This window comes from Anopheles maculipalpis, chromosome 2RL (assembly GCF_943734695.1).
Source record: "Anopheles maculipalpis chromosome 2RL, idAnoMacuDA_375_x, whole genome shotgun sequence".
Taxonomy (NCBI): domain Eukaryota; kingdom Metazoa; phylum Arthropoda; class Insecta; order Diptera; family Culicidae; genus Anopheles; species Anopheles maculipalpis.
Window position 1 is genome coordinate 28468226 of NC_064871.1, and position 14327 is coordinate 28482552.

A 14327-nucleotide genomic window follows, 5' to 3' on the forward strand; every position below is an offset into this window, starting at 1 on the left:
TGATTATCTTATAATATGGTATATCAGCAAGTCTAGTAAGCCATTGGATGGCCGGCGTGACCTTATTAGAGGTCATTAAGTCAAGAAGAAGAAGAAGAAGTTGTTGGACGATTTGTGTGGTAGCAAACCACGTGTTAGCAGCTATTCAACAAGCCCAGAGATGTTGTCAGTCGTTGACACACACAAAAAAATTGGACAAATTTTCTATATTTAGACCATTTTAGATGCCACACAGAACAGCACTTGTCTGCACATTAGGCTGGGTAGTTTTGATGCACTTTACACAACCTGATAACCAAAAACTGTGTGACCTGTGACCTGTGTTAACAAAATTATTTAAATGAGAGTAAACCAGTCTGAGACGTTCGTTCGAGTTAATGAGAAAAAGAGCGCCTATTTACACATTCCCAAAGGTACAACTTTACTCTGATGCATGCTGGATGATCTGGACTGTATGTGTATGCCCCCATTGTATTGTCCCCATCATGAGTTTCTTATTCTAAGGACTGGTCAATCATGACTCCTTCTTTTCGTATCTCTTTCCTCGTCTTCCTTATTCGTCTTGTCTCATGGCTTACTAGACTTGCTAATACCACCTAGTTGGATGGTCAGCTCCCGTATAGTGATCACGGGAACGGTCCGGATGGCATTTGGACGGGGATCCTCACCTTCTTATAATGATGATAAGTCCCACCTCGCCCACCCCAACACTTTCCCATCAATCATTCGTCACTTTTACCTCTTTATTAGGGAGGTGTGGAAAGAAATATACGAAAAACGGATTCATGATTGGCCACAAACCCCTTACAGACAGTAAAATCGGCTTTAAAGTAGAGGTGATTTTTTTTAGATGGTTTCAAGGTGCAAAGTGCTTACCGAAAGCAACGAGAATTTAGAGTTGAATTGCTGGAGGTTTCCATTCATACTTGTATTGCATCATATTTGTTCAGCTATTATTGGGTTTTGATGTGCTTTACAATCGCGAATCGTTGTTTATGTATATGTTTATGTAAACCAAACAAAAAAAACTTTCTCGTTCTCTCTCTCTCCGTCTCGCTCTCTCTCTCTCTCTCTAATCCGTGTTATTTCCTAATCTTATCGTAGCTGCTTCCTTATTAATGTGAGTCCCGCTTCCCTTTCTATGCACTAAATATCCTTTTCAAACATTTTCGAGAGCTTTTTTCATCCACCCACACACACACACACACACACACACACACGCGCGCATACCTTTTTTATAGACGCATTCATATATCGCACACACTGTCGGAACTGAGTGTTCCAGCCATCAGAAGGAGGGGAGGGGGGGGGGGGCGTTGTTTTGTTTTCATTCGTATTATTTGCCATGTACACACTTAAAATCTAGAAACCTAAAAAGCTTACGAGATGAACGAGAACGTATGTTATCGGTGAAAGAAGCACGAAGGGAGACGATACCGGCGCCGTCGTCGTCCTCGCATTGCCGCCGCACAGTTTTGCTTCACACTGTCGGTGTAAGTCTGCTTGGTTGCTTGCCGCTCCTTGCTACTACAACTGTTTCCATTCAAACCCTTCTTCTTTTCGACAGGTGCTGTGGTCGACGATTGCATTTATCCTAGGCTAGCTGCTCGTTGTTCGCTGCCAGCACATTCATTGTCCTCCATTCATTGATTGATGACTGCCACCTCTATTGCGTCCCACCAACGCGCATTGTTTTTCAATCGAATCGGTTGGGTGGTCCGGGTGTGTTTCGAATCCGGTTTTTCTTTTTGTAGAAGTTAGGTTTTAAAAGATAAACAGTGGCAGTAGAAGTAGCAGAACCAGGGCAGCGACGTGCGGACGCCATCATTCTCATCATCTCATCATTGCCTTGCACAGTCTTAACCGTCCTCTTTGGGCGGTGTAAACCACCCATTCTTTTCGTGGATTTGCACGAGCGATTTGAAACTTTGCTGCGCTCTAGCTAAGCTGTACTGGCCCTGTGAAAGAGACTGATGCTCGATTAGCGATCGTTGATCGGGCTTGCGTTTGCCATTCCAATTTTGCCGCCGCCGTTATGTCGTGCTATCAATCATTCAAAATGGCTACTTTTTGGTTCAAATTTCTTACCTTCGTCGGACCGAACTGTATTCGCGCCTTGCCCTTGACTAGTGTGGCCGCTATTTGCATGATCACTGCCTCCACGGTGTAAGCCGAGCTCCAGCCCTGTTTCGTGAGCAGCTCCATGCAGATGGCACCACCTACCAGAACGTAGCCGCCTGTTTTTGGAATGGAAAAGCAAGGACACGGGAACCGTTTTGTTAGCACCGAAACACCGAATTCCGATCGTTACGCCTTCTTACCGGATATGATTGGGTGCACGACACGCACGAACGGTGGCTCGAACGGGTACGTCTCCTTGAACATTATGTTAAGCAGTATACTGTCCTTGCCCTCGCGCTCCTTCAGCAGTACCAGATCGTTGTGTAGCGGGCTGTCCGGGTCGACCGACATTAGGCGGATGTTCCACTCGTAGATGGAGTCGTTCACTAGCTCTATCGAGTACATGTTGTTTTTGAACGAATCGGACCGATAGATGTCGCGCAGCTCCTTCATCAGTCGATCCGTCGCCTGCACCGAACCGGACACAGAACCCTGCGCATTTGTGAAGAGGAGAAGAAATGATCATGATGGTAATATGATGGTGATGAATGGATACAAGGGATACTTACCTTCAAATAGTCTTGCCGCTGCGTTTGTCTTAATCTTTCCAGTGTTGCTAAATGTTCTACTTCCATTTCGTCCTTCTACAATTACAGCAAACAGCAAACAGGTGTGAGAATAACAAATTCGATTTCAAATGCTCATTATTTAAGACTAAAAGTTATGATCAGGGAATTAACTAAGGAGGAATTGTGATCAGATGATAGAAAATAGATCGAATTTGTGAGCGAAGATCGAGCTCTACTCACAAAATAAAATATATACAGTTATGGGTTTCGTAAATCAGTCTACTTCCTTTTGACTCTACACCCCTCGAATTGTCTCCAGCTATCGCCTCTTCTATGTGACCTTCGTTAAACATTATCCACTTGAAATTACAGACATTCAATTGCTAACGTTCCTCTTCTATTTTATTGGTCGTTCGTCCGCTCTATAACGCATGCATTAATAAAAAGGCGACTTTTTTCAGATGCATGCTCAAATTAAATAATAAAAGATACCGCAATCAATCATATAACATTGTTTTCTTTAAAAAAAATCTTGAATTTAAAAAAGAAAATCCAGTCTTTATCTGCGACCTTTTGCCGGTACTTAAGTCATAAGTGTTGTTGTATGATCATGTAATTATTGAGATAGATTTCTCTCTGCAAATTGATCGAGAAAATAGCGATCGAACGGTACACTGGAGGTACACTGAGGTTGGCTATTTGGGATCCCCCAGAATCCCACAAAAACTCCTTTTTCCATCTACTCCAGCTTTGAGCAGATAACAACATCACCTCGCCATTTTTGTCGGAACAAACTTTTACTGTTTTCGTCCTAGCTACTGTAAATTAAGAGATAAAGCTCACTTATTTTGACATTATGTTGTCAACTAGTTTACAATGATCACTGACCGGTGGACCGACCACCAGGCGACAGCGTGAGCTCATGAAAAATCGGAACATTTTAGTCGCTCTTTTTCATGCATAAGTTAGTTGAAAATAATTTTATTAATTAACTATTAATAATTATTTTATAACCAATGGGACACAGCATTCATAGCCGAATTGCTTCGAAAATTAAATTGATTCTTCAGAGTTTATATACGTGGGTACACCATTTCATTTAACTCTTCACCATAGACTGTGCCCATTTAAACTCATCGGATGTAATCGGATATTTAGTAATTTACAAGTTGGTAATGCGCAAAAGGGTGACCAAAAAAAAACCAGACACACGACACGAGCCCTTCTTTGTCGGGGATTGTAACGCTAGTATGTAGGTCATTCTGATAAGAATCAACATGCAAAAAAACAAAAACCAGAGAGGCAACAAAGCAATAGAGCATGAAAGACTTGCCCGTCTATCGATAGGCACAGAGAGCAGTACACAATTGAAATGTCTACTTCCGGACTAGCAAACGCCAAGGACGATGGATTTGCTTCTTTGCCTACTTTGTACATCCATCGTACTACTAGTAGACGTGAACGTACCTTCGCCGTGCTACGGCCATCGTCCATCTCGAGGGGCAAATCCTCTTCGCCTTCGCTTTCCTGGTCGCTTTCGCCGACCACATCCTCGATATCATCACAGTCGGAGTCGATCTCGTCGATCGCCTGTTGCTGCTGTTGCTGCTGCTGCTGCAGCTGCAGTTGCTGCTGGTGTTGCTGCTGTTGCTGGTGCGCGGGAAGAAGCTGCTGATGTGGCATACCGTGCTGGAGATGGGCGGCTGCATGTAGGTGTGCCCCGGCCGCTCCACCGTTCGGCTGGAAGGCTTTCTTTAGCGTTTCCAGGTCGGGAGGTAGTGGAACCGTGTGCTGCCGGCAGAGTTCGCGTAGCAGTATGTGTACCTGGGTGAATGCGAGAGAGGTTAGGCACATGGACAGGGCGCGTTTTTGGATGATTTTTTTTTTAAATACTTTCGTTTACTACTTACCTGATTTACAACGTGATTATCTAAACCATTCGTATTCGTAAGTATTTGTACAGCGTTGCTAATACTTGTGTCCTCGCTCTCGGCGAACCATACTGGTGGCGTGGATGGATACGTTTCCTGGCAGAGGAGAGAAAGAATTGAACGTGAACGAAAAGGAATTGGAGCACACGATAAATTTATGTTTTATCAAAGAATCAGTACGCAAAATAGATTGCTAAACTTCATAAACCTATTTGTAGGGCTACGGCCTACTCCGATGAGAGATTTTGAATCTCAACTCAGGCTTCGAGACGATGCCGGAGCTCTGAAGCTCTGAAGTGTCTTACTTCGGCTACACTCGAAAGACCTTAGTAAGAATTCAGAATTAAGCGGACTCGTCGGGATACGAAATAAATTCTACTCATAAAGCCTTTACTAAAGATTCTTCTCTAAACTCTCTCATTCATGCCATCGATTTCCTAGTCGAGCGACCATGGGCCGCCGTGCTAGTGATGTATAAATTTTGTGTCACTTAATTCATATAGTAATTCAACTATGATGATGGTAGTTCGTACTTTTACGCATAGATGGCGTTAGTTTGTGTGTTCGGGTAAAGCGGATTGCCTATCTCCTGGCGTGATAAATATTCAACACTATTTCCCCTTTTTATCCTCGATTTGTCCTTAATTTTGATCTTTTATTCTTTGGTTCTCTACTTTTTTACACTCTAAACACGACTTGTTGTTAATGAATATTGCAGGATTTCATTTTGCAAAATTAATTATCTTTTTTTTCAGCATTTTTTAAATATATCAGCAAACCATTTTTAAAGCCGTCCACACGAGAGCGTTTTTTTTTAAATTATGTTTGATGATTTTAAATCCTTTTCTTATAATGTATGCTTCTGACACATTCTAAACTCTTAACTTTAGCGATATATTTTACCTTATCTTGTTGTATCCGACCATAGACCTTAGAGAGTCATATGGTCTTCTTTTTCTTGGCCTAACGACCTCAAAAGGTCACGCTGGTCATCTAATGGGTTTACTATAAACTTGAGGATATCAAAGTAATTGGATAGTCAGCCCTCACCACGGAGGGAAAGGTAGAGAAGGATGGGATTTGAACCCCGGTGCCTGTGTCGCCTACACCACTGGGCCGCTCGTCATATCATACTTTAGTAGTAGTATTTCAAATAACCATCTTTGTTTAAGTTGTGTTATTGATTAATATGGCATATGCGCTGCTTCGACTAATGATCTACGAGGTCATGGCGGTCATATAATGGTTCGCATCACGATTTACAGGAAGATCCCAAGGAATATTGATGCTTTTCCATGGTTCATTGACGATAGTCCAAATATTTTTGAATTTTTGACGATGTTTTATATATTTTTGGTATTATAAAACAAAACTTTCTGCTAAAGAAATTTTACGCAGTTTTTTATACCGATCTAATCGTTTCAAAATTATTATTATTAACATAATTAATCATCCGGCAGATTTTTTAATTTAAAGTATGACGGCTTGCGCCGTATTGTCATCCGGCGGAAATTGTCATAACATAACAGCATACATAGTGCCAAAAATTACCATAAAATTGCCTTAATAACCACTACTAAGTTTCTTTTCAATACAAATTTGCCTTAGTTGATGGATTTACATAGTTTTTTTTTCAATAGGGGCAATAATATTTATGATCCAAATTTATGCTAGGCTTATATGTACGAGCTTATAGCGAGAAAGTGTCAAAAAATCTTCCGCACAGTCCGATTGAGATTCACTTCATGTAAGAAACGCGAATCTAGGAGCAATTTTTGGTTTGAATTTCTTCACATGCATAACCCTATTGACAAAATCGACATAAATCCGCCAACTAAGGCACTACTAACGGAAAATTGTATTTAAAAGACCCTTGGTAGTGGTTATTAAGGCATTTTTTTCAATAGGGAACAGAATATCAAGTTCCCGTCACGAGTTTTTCGACAGATAGTGATTGAAGTTTGTTTTATCGTGCAATTTGTTTGAGAGCCCCAGCTAGGGTCCGACACCTGGGCACAGAAAAAGCTGGAATGTATCGTTTTGGAAGTAAAACCAGCAGATTTATACTGCCATCATCCTACCCTGACATGGTGGCAAACCCCATAATACGCGTCTGGACGCTTGTGTCCTTTTCTTCCTTTTTGTGTCGACCGATCAATATTACAGTGTTGATCTCTGGTGGTCTCACTGGTGTATCATTGCAGACACAAAGAAACACATAAGCTTGCTTTTTTCCAGCCACTTCCACTCTACTTAAGCTACATCCTTGTTGGGGGGAGTGTAAAGATGGTAAGGTCAATAGCACAAGTTAAAACGTGATGAATGGCGCTACGATGGGAATCCTTTTGTCCAGTACCATCGCTAGTACTGTGTGTATTTTTATTCTAATTTATTGAAGGAAGAGATTTGTTATAATAATATCTGGTACAATGGTATCAAAGGTGTTTGGGGAACGTTTTTTTTTTGTTTTATTAATTTATGCCATTGAAATAGATTACATGAGAACCGAAGTTGTAGAGTGGACAAAAGTGTGTTTTTATGTTGATTTTCTCTGCTATTTATTTAGATAACAATGAAGAAACAATCCCTTAACATGCAGAAGCTCTATTTTTCCTGAAAACAACTCTGAACTGGGTCGTTTTATTCGCGAACATGAGTGCAATACGAATATCCTCAGGATGTGGCAGACAATTATGAGACACGTGAGACAAATTACGAAGCCCTCCTGTTATGTACAGCCCGTTAACGAAAGTGTTTCGTAGAAATGCAGTTCGGCTGATTTGCTTCGATGAGCGCTACAACCATTCCTTTGAAAAGTGTGCACGTGCATTATAATATAAAAACACTCGCTTCATGTACCGAAGAAACTAGTGCCAATTGCTATGGATGTGGATAATGTAATGGAAGATAAGGCAATACAGGAAAATAGTTATAGTTTGGTAAAATGTAACAATTTTCTTAAATCAACCTGGTACATTATCCTTTCAATGTTCCTTACATGGTTTAGAAGTTCTCTGTAAAACGTTCTTGTTTGCATTTCTTGCCTCCTCTTGCATACATGACCTCGGCCGCATTGCTTCCCCAACGGCGCTATACCTAGGAGGTGAGGGAGTGAAATTGACCCAAATTTTAAAGTACTTTTGCTATTGTACCACTATTGTATCGATGTGCCTGCTAGCCTGCCAGAGACTAGCCTATTTATTGCAAACTCACTTTCTCTCTCTCTCTCTCTCTCTCTCTCTCTCTCTCTCTCTCTCTCTCTCTCTCTTCGTTGTTTCATTAATGTATGCAAGAAGAAAAGTAGACTTTGAAGTGTATGTTGCCAAGAACAACAAACACAATTTTGGCGTGTCCGGTATGATTTAATAAGCCAACGGATCACTAGAAATTTCAAACTGATGAAATCGATGTGGAACTGCCAGAAAATGCCAAAATCTTGATTTCAGCTTTTTCTCTATTGGTTCGTGTAGGAGTATGTGTGTGCGGCAAGTCCTCAACAAGTGATCTCAAAGGGAAAAAATTAGACAAAAACTCACAAAAGCCTAAAATTTTGTTATGAAATCTTCGGTAGCTGACGTCCTTTTTTGGCAACTTCGACAACTTTTTTGGACGCAACGGTTCCGAGCACGAGTGCCCTATTCAACTGATTCAATACAAATAATGGGGCCGCCCGGTGGTATATATGACAACGGCGCCGGTCTTTACACGGCAGGACCGGGAATCAAATCCCATCCGGACAGTCACTAACGGAGCCCGGCGGCTCATGATCACCTGGATGAGGAAATTGGTGTAATAAATGAGTTTTTGAAAAGAAACTTTAACAAGAAGGCTTTGATAATATAGTTCATGTCGTATCTTGAGTATGCTTTGCTTTGACACCTGACCAAGATCCTTGGCGGGTTGCCAAATTAAGACAATTCAAAGCGTTCTTTGGCAGTTCTCGAATATATGATCAATGAATGAAGCATATGATCAATGCTTATGCTTCTTCCTCTTCTCCATGGTTTAACGACCTTCTATAGGTCATGCCGCCAGCCGGCTCACTAGAATAGCTGATGTTCCACCACGTAAGTTGAACAACTAGTCCCTCACATTACATGGGAACGATCCGGAGAAGGCTTTGAACCCCGGTGATCCTGTCGTGTGAAAGCCGGTGGCGTTGTCGCGATACCGTCGACCACCCCTATATCTAACCTTACTTCAGAGATTGGACTACTTTGTTCATTTGAGCGCCAGAGCATTCAGAATAAGGTATTAAATTAAACAGAGTATTTTTAAGAACCATTTTATTTACAAAAAAGAAAACAAAATTACATAAACTTTCTAAAATTACGAGAAGCATAGCAGCACTTCTTTCATCGACAGTCAATAAATAATTATAAATTAACATTTATAATCCAATGTAAGGCGCAGGGCATCGAAGGTTAATCCTATTCTTTGTATTAGTTTGTTCCCAGGTGCAAAATTCTACACGCAAACATTTGTTTTCCTTCACTTACCGTAATGTTGGCATGGATTACGTATTGCTTGCCATTGCGCCCGATAAAACGGCAGCACAGCTCGTCCACCGTGGCGCTAAGGATCTGGAACCGTTCGTGGTTCTTCGGGAAGACTTGCTCGAGAGTTTTGATTTCTAGCTTCAGCGTATTTAGGCACGCCATCGTGCCGACCGGACAACCGGACCACCACCGGTGCTGGGAAAGTGCAGTGCCTCCTCTCACCACACCCCGCACCGGGCAGGAGAGGGGCTGGAGCACGAGTTACAAACAAAAAAAAAACGTCGAAAATCAACACAATTAGGGTGCTGTGTGTGAGAGACCGGACGGCTGGCTGAAGGTGTGTGGGAACCGATTATTTTCCGAGCTCGGGAACCGATTTCCGGGCACAGGTTTAGTGCAATCGGTGAATCTCTGTCGCTGCTAGTTAATCCTTGGCTTTTTCCTGCATACAGGACACTATCACTACCGGGGTTTTGGGCACTAAACTAACACTGTTTGTATATATCTGCACTTCACTAAAGCTGCTAATATCGAGTTAAAGACACCAAAATTAACTTTAAAAACATATTTTCACTTTAAAATTGATGGGCAGGCCAAGCACCGTGCACGATGTTGGTATTTGACAGGTTGGTTTTTGAACACCATTACACTTTAGCACACATACAAACACACAAACACATGAGCGCATACGCACGTCGTACGATGATGAGATGTCGGTTTCTTGTGCTGGTTGGTGAAAACAAGCCGCCTACTGTGACTTTGCGCTGGTGTGTAGGCTGCAGTGTTATTGTTTATTATGCTCACCAATAAAATCGATACGGAGAAACGAAGAACGCGCATATACACATAGAAAAGAAACGCTTTGGAAACACCAAATAATGGGAGCGGGGTTTTAAACTACTTTAGAACAACAGCCAACAGTGAAAACGCACAAAGGAAGGGCCTTTTTAAACGCCCAACCAACCCAACACTTGCCGAACTTTCTTTTATCGTGTGTACAGGCCACAATGATTCATTTTTTATCCTTCACATGCATGCATTCATCCACCATTTTTAATATTTTTCAATTGCGAAACGAAACACAAACGAATTGCAAACACTGCACACGGGAAACAAATTTTCCATTCCATGCACTTTATTTTATCACAAAAAAAAACTATACAACGCGAAACACAAAGCCCAATTGTAAAAACATACATGTTTCCCCAGTAGATTTCTTGTTAGAAACATACAATTGGTATTCTCATTTGTTTTTTTAACCTAAAATTTGTTGTTTCTATAAGGAAGAATTTATACTATTTTTTGTTGTATTGGGAATGCTTCTTTTGTCCACCGAAAACCAAACCAAGGCAAAGGAACAACGACGTGGTTCGTTAGTCCTGCTGGCCGAGGACATATGTGGCACCACCATACAAGTTGCACAAACACACACACACACACACACACACACACACAAACACACAGAAATGAAAAGACACAAACACCGAGCACACATACGCATACGCTGTGAATCCTCGTTCAACTTTATTCTTTTAAAAGTTCTTTAAACTACAATGTCAGCGAGATTATATCTGCCTCTGTTATATTTATTTCCGGTCGTGCTCCCGTCTATTGTATCTATTATGATGCCCACTGTATAGACCTTCTATTGCTTCCTGCTCATCAATCGCACAGTTGTTTGCTAACAGGTTTAGTTCCTTTTCCATGCAGAGAGATCACACATCGCACAAGGAATCACAAGCACACATCCATTGATCCCAACACACATTCCTGCAAGCAAACAAACAAACACAAGCACACGGACACGCACAGACACACGCTCGACGAAATACGTCACGACGATGTGTAGCGCCTCTTTCACGAAGAAAATATTAATGCTGATTAATGTAGCACGATCACAACACCTGGCTGCTTTTACTTTTTCCCATTACACCACCACACCACGCCCACCCGGGGAAACGTGGAATAGGACGGTCACACAGGGCTTTTCCCGTTTGTGAAAATGTGCCAAAAGTGCTTAATGTACACGAAACCAACGACTTTACACTCAACACGCTTTTTTCTATCGAAGTCACGAGCACAACAGATATTGCAGCTAGTAGCACCGTCCTGTTTGACAATCTGGTGTGCAGCACAGCGGTGTCACGAATGTGTGTATGCGACTTTTTTCCCATTGCACTTTTCCGCTTCGCAAAGCAACCCGCACATGGGGTTCCATAATAGTCTGTGAATTAAAAAAAACCGGTGCCCTCGATTTCCCGATTGACAACGATGGCAAGTTCCAGCCGCGTAATACGCGTGTGTATGGGTTTTCCCTTGGATGTGCGGTTCCCCGTCTTTGCACTACTACCAGCAATGGCAAATAACAAAAAGAAAGAAGAAAAAACGGCACACTCGAAACAGCCATTGCTCTCCGTGGGGGGAGTCATATGCTCGCGGTGCTGGTGGTACTGAGAATTTTCGAAAGGAGGCTTTTTGCCCAATCGCTAATGTGAGATACAGAGCAAACTACAAAAAAAATATATTTTTTTTAAGATCTAAGAAACGGAAATAAAAAATGTGCACACTTGACGGGTTTTTTTCTTCTTTAGTTACTCCTGTGCTTTAACGCTGTTCTGCCCATCCTTCCGTGACACACCTCCCAGAGGGAAGGGCGGCTGCAAGTACTAACACCAGCAACGGCAGTAAAGGGCTCCCCCCCTTTTTGGAAAAACTTGATACCAGGGCACACTAGTACAAAATCGCTCCACCGCGCTTCAGCAAGTGTTCGCAATGGAGGAAATGGAGGCATATTTTCGCGGATGCAACCGAATGGTGCCACTGCCAGAAAGATTTGATAAATATCGCATGTGAGGTGAACGGGCGAAATGGGGGAAAGAAAGAGTGCTGGGACGCGCAATTACCGATCGAGTCTGATTTCTTCCTGAATCAATGCGCTTCTGTCCTTTTGGCATACCGTTTTTCTAACACGTCTGGTTTTTGCTAACGAAGCAGCAGCTACGAAAATGGATCACCAACACCGTTCAAGTACACGGCTTAATTACGGTGACGCAGTGCGCCCCTGTGCGTGTGTATGTACTTATAGTAGCGGATGGCCTATTGTTTCGCGAAACCAGTAATCCCTTCATCGAACACAGAACACTCACACGAACGATAGTACTCGAGGTGAAAAGAGGGTGCACGGCGATTTCCGTGATTCACGCACGTACAAATTTTCGACAGAATATTCGTTTGTTCCACGGTACAGCAGCACAAAGTACGTATGCAGGCACACGCACATTCACACGGCCACAGATGAAGGCAGTGAAGGCAGGTAGTGCTGGGCCGATTGTCGTTGTCGGAACAACAAGCTGATCCGTTCCGTTCCGATCCGTGTTGCCAAACGAGAATCGTGGTCGGTTTCTGTTAATTTTCATTCAAGTTCAACTTTACGGCATTACACGAAGTAAAGAATATTTGTATTGTTGTAAAATTATTTTCAGTATCAATACATTGAAATTTTCTTTTCATTTTGAAACAAATATGGCCTATAATTCGTTCTGTAAACGGTTTGTCGGAGTATTTTGAATCAAACTTGTCATGAAACAAACATCATTTGTCAAATTATGTTCCCAAGCTGTCAGTGAGTTGAAAAGTCAGTTGATTGTGTATTTGTTTACTTTACGTTGTAAAGTACAATGTTGGCGCAAAGTAGTTGTAGAGCTACGGGCTAATCCGGGAAGTGAATCTGAAAATCCAACTCGGCTTCGAGAATTGCCGGAGAACGCTTTGAAGAGTCTAATTTCGGCTACACGTCAAGGATCTTGGTCAGCTTTCAAAGCTAAGCATACTCAGGATACGACTTAAATTCTATTCTCACAACCTTGTTGCTAAAGTTTCTTTTCAAAAACTCATTCTTCATCTAGTGAGTGAGTCTAGTGAATGGATTATTAGAGTTTCCCCGATACCACGTAGTTAGTCCTCACTACGGGGGGACGGTCTGGATGGGATTTGAACTCCAGTCCTGCCGTCTGAAGACCGGCGCCGCTGTTGTCTATTCCATCAGACTACCCCAATCCAATTTACTAGCCAAGTGATCATGAACCGCCGTGCTCCGGTAGTAATGTATACATTTTCGTTCGTTAGTTCCTACATTTACGTGGCGCTGTTTTTTTTGTTTTCGTGTAAGGCGGATTGCCTATCTCCTGGCGATCCTTTCGTGTAACGTGTGTAATTAAACCACCGAATTGACTCCCAATTGGCAGGGGCTGTTGGTACATCAATTCATGGAAGGCACAAGCCTCTCGAGATAGTAGAGCCAAAGCAGAGCTTTTTAAATTATATTGGAAAATAGTTTGGTAGGTATATTTTGCCCATTCCTCTGTACTTCTTGACAATGCGCCATCACTCGTACGGACTTCGCAAGCTGCCAACCAGTGGCGTATTTAGCCACTCGGAGGCCCTCTCGGATTGGAATTTAGGAACACATTGAACTTACTGACCACAGAGGATGTTCATAATGGGGTCCCTTGATTGTTCGGCTTTGCTTAAGAAGGTCAATATAGATGTCGGATTTTGATAGTTAACCATAGCAATTATAGAACTGATCACCGATTGGATTGTGTAAAGCAAATTCCAAATTTTAAACTCACTTCACAAATCCTTCTAGATTGGATCGAGGTTATAAGACGATGTGAGATGATCGACATTCAGTTCCTCTTAGTTGACTCTACGATATTGACGAATCACATACGCCACAGCCCATTGCAAGCCTATTAGCACATGCCATTCATTATTTTTTGCTAAATATTTTTCAACTTAAATCACCTTATTATGAGTATTAATAAATTACTCATAAATTAATAAGATCTACGAGCCACGAAAAGTCCACATGTTAGAAAGTTTTGCTAATGCATCATAACAAAGACGCCTAACAAATCTTGTCGGTGCATTCCGTAATGAGATTTTCCATTAAATTGAAGGAGGGTTTGCGAAAGTTTTTTAAACAGCATCATTTCATCAGGTAAACAACCCCTAAAACAGGTAAACTGCTACCTAACAGTGTACAAACAAATAACAATGCAATTACCTGAAGAAAAAAGACACGCAAGGATTCATAACTACTGCGCATGTGCTCAAATGCGGACTACATTGCCTTCGGTTAGCATAGTACGGGGCATTAGTTACCTACGAATCATGAACAGTCAGTTGAATTTGTGGTTTCTCTT

General features: G+C 41.9%; 2 protein-coding genes across 3 annotated transcripts in view; both read right to left on the minus strand.

The window, feature by feature from the left end:
• The window catches only part of LOC126559176 (60S ribosomal protein L17), a 112577-nt gene that overhangs the window by 24274 nt on the left and 73976 nt on the right, over positions 1–14327 (minus strand). The gene's annotated exons all lie outside the window — the stretch shown is intronic.
• Positions 1860–9286, minus strand: LOC126558125 (ubiquitin-conjugating enzyme E2 Q2). Of its 2 annotated transcripts, none has more exons than XM_050214079.1 (7): positions 9121–9286; positions 4601–4717; positions 4158–4514; positions 2691–2765; positions 2322–2613; positions 2089–2237; positions 1860–1958 (listed from the first exon to the last, which is right to left on the minus strand). In XM_050214079.1, exons 1-7 carry the CDS (start codon positions 9280–9282, stop codon positions 1860–1862), a joined length of 1251 nt encoding a protein of 416 aa, XP_050070036.1. In that variant the 5' UTR covers positions 9283–9286. The 2 variants fall into 2 exon arrangements, with proteins under 2 accessions (XP_050070036.1, XP_050070035.1); XM_050214078.1 differs by having other exon boundaries at positions 1860–1970.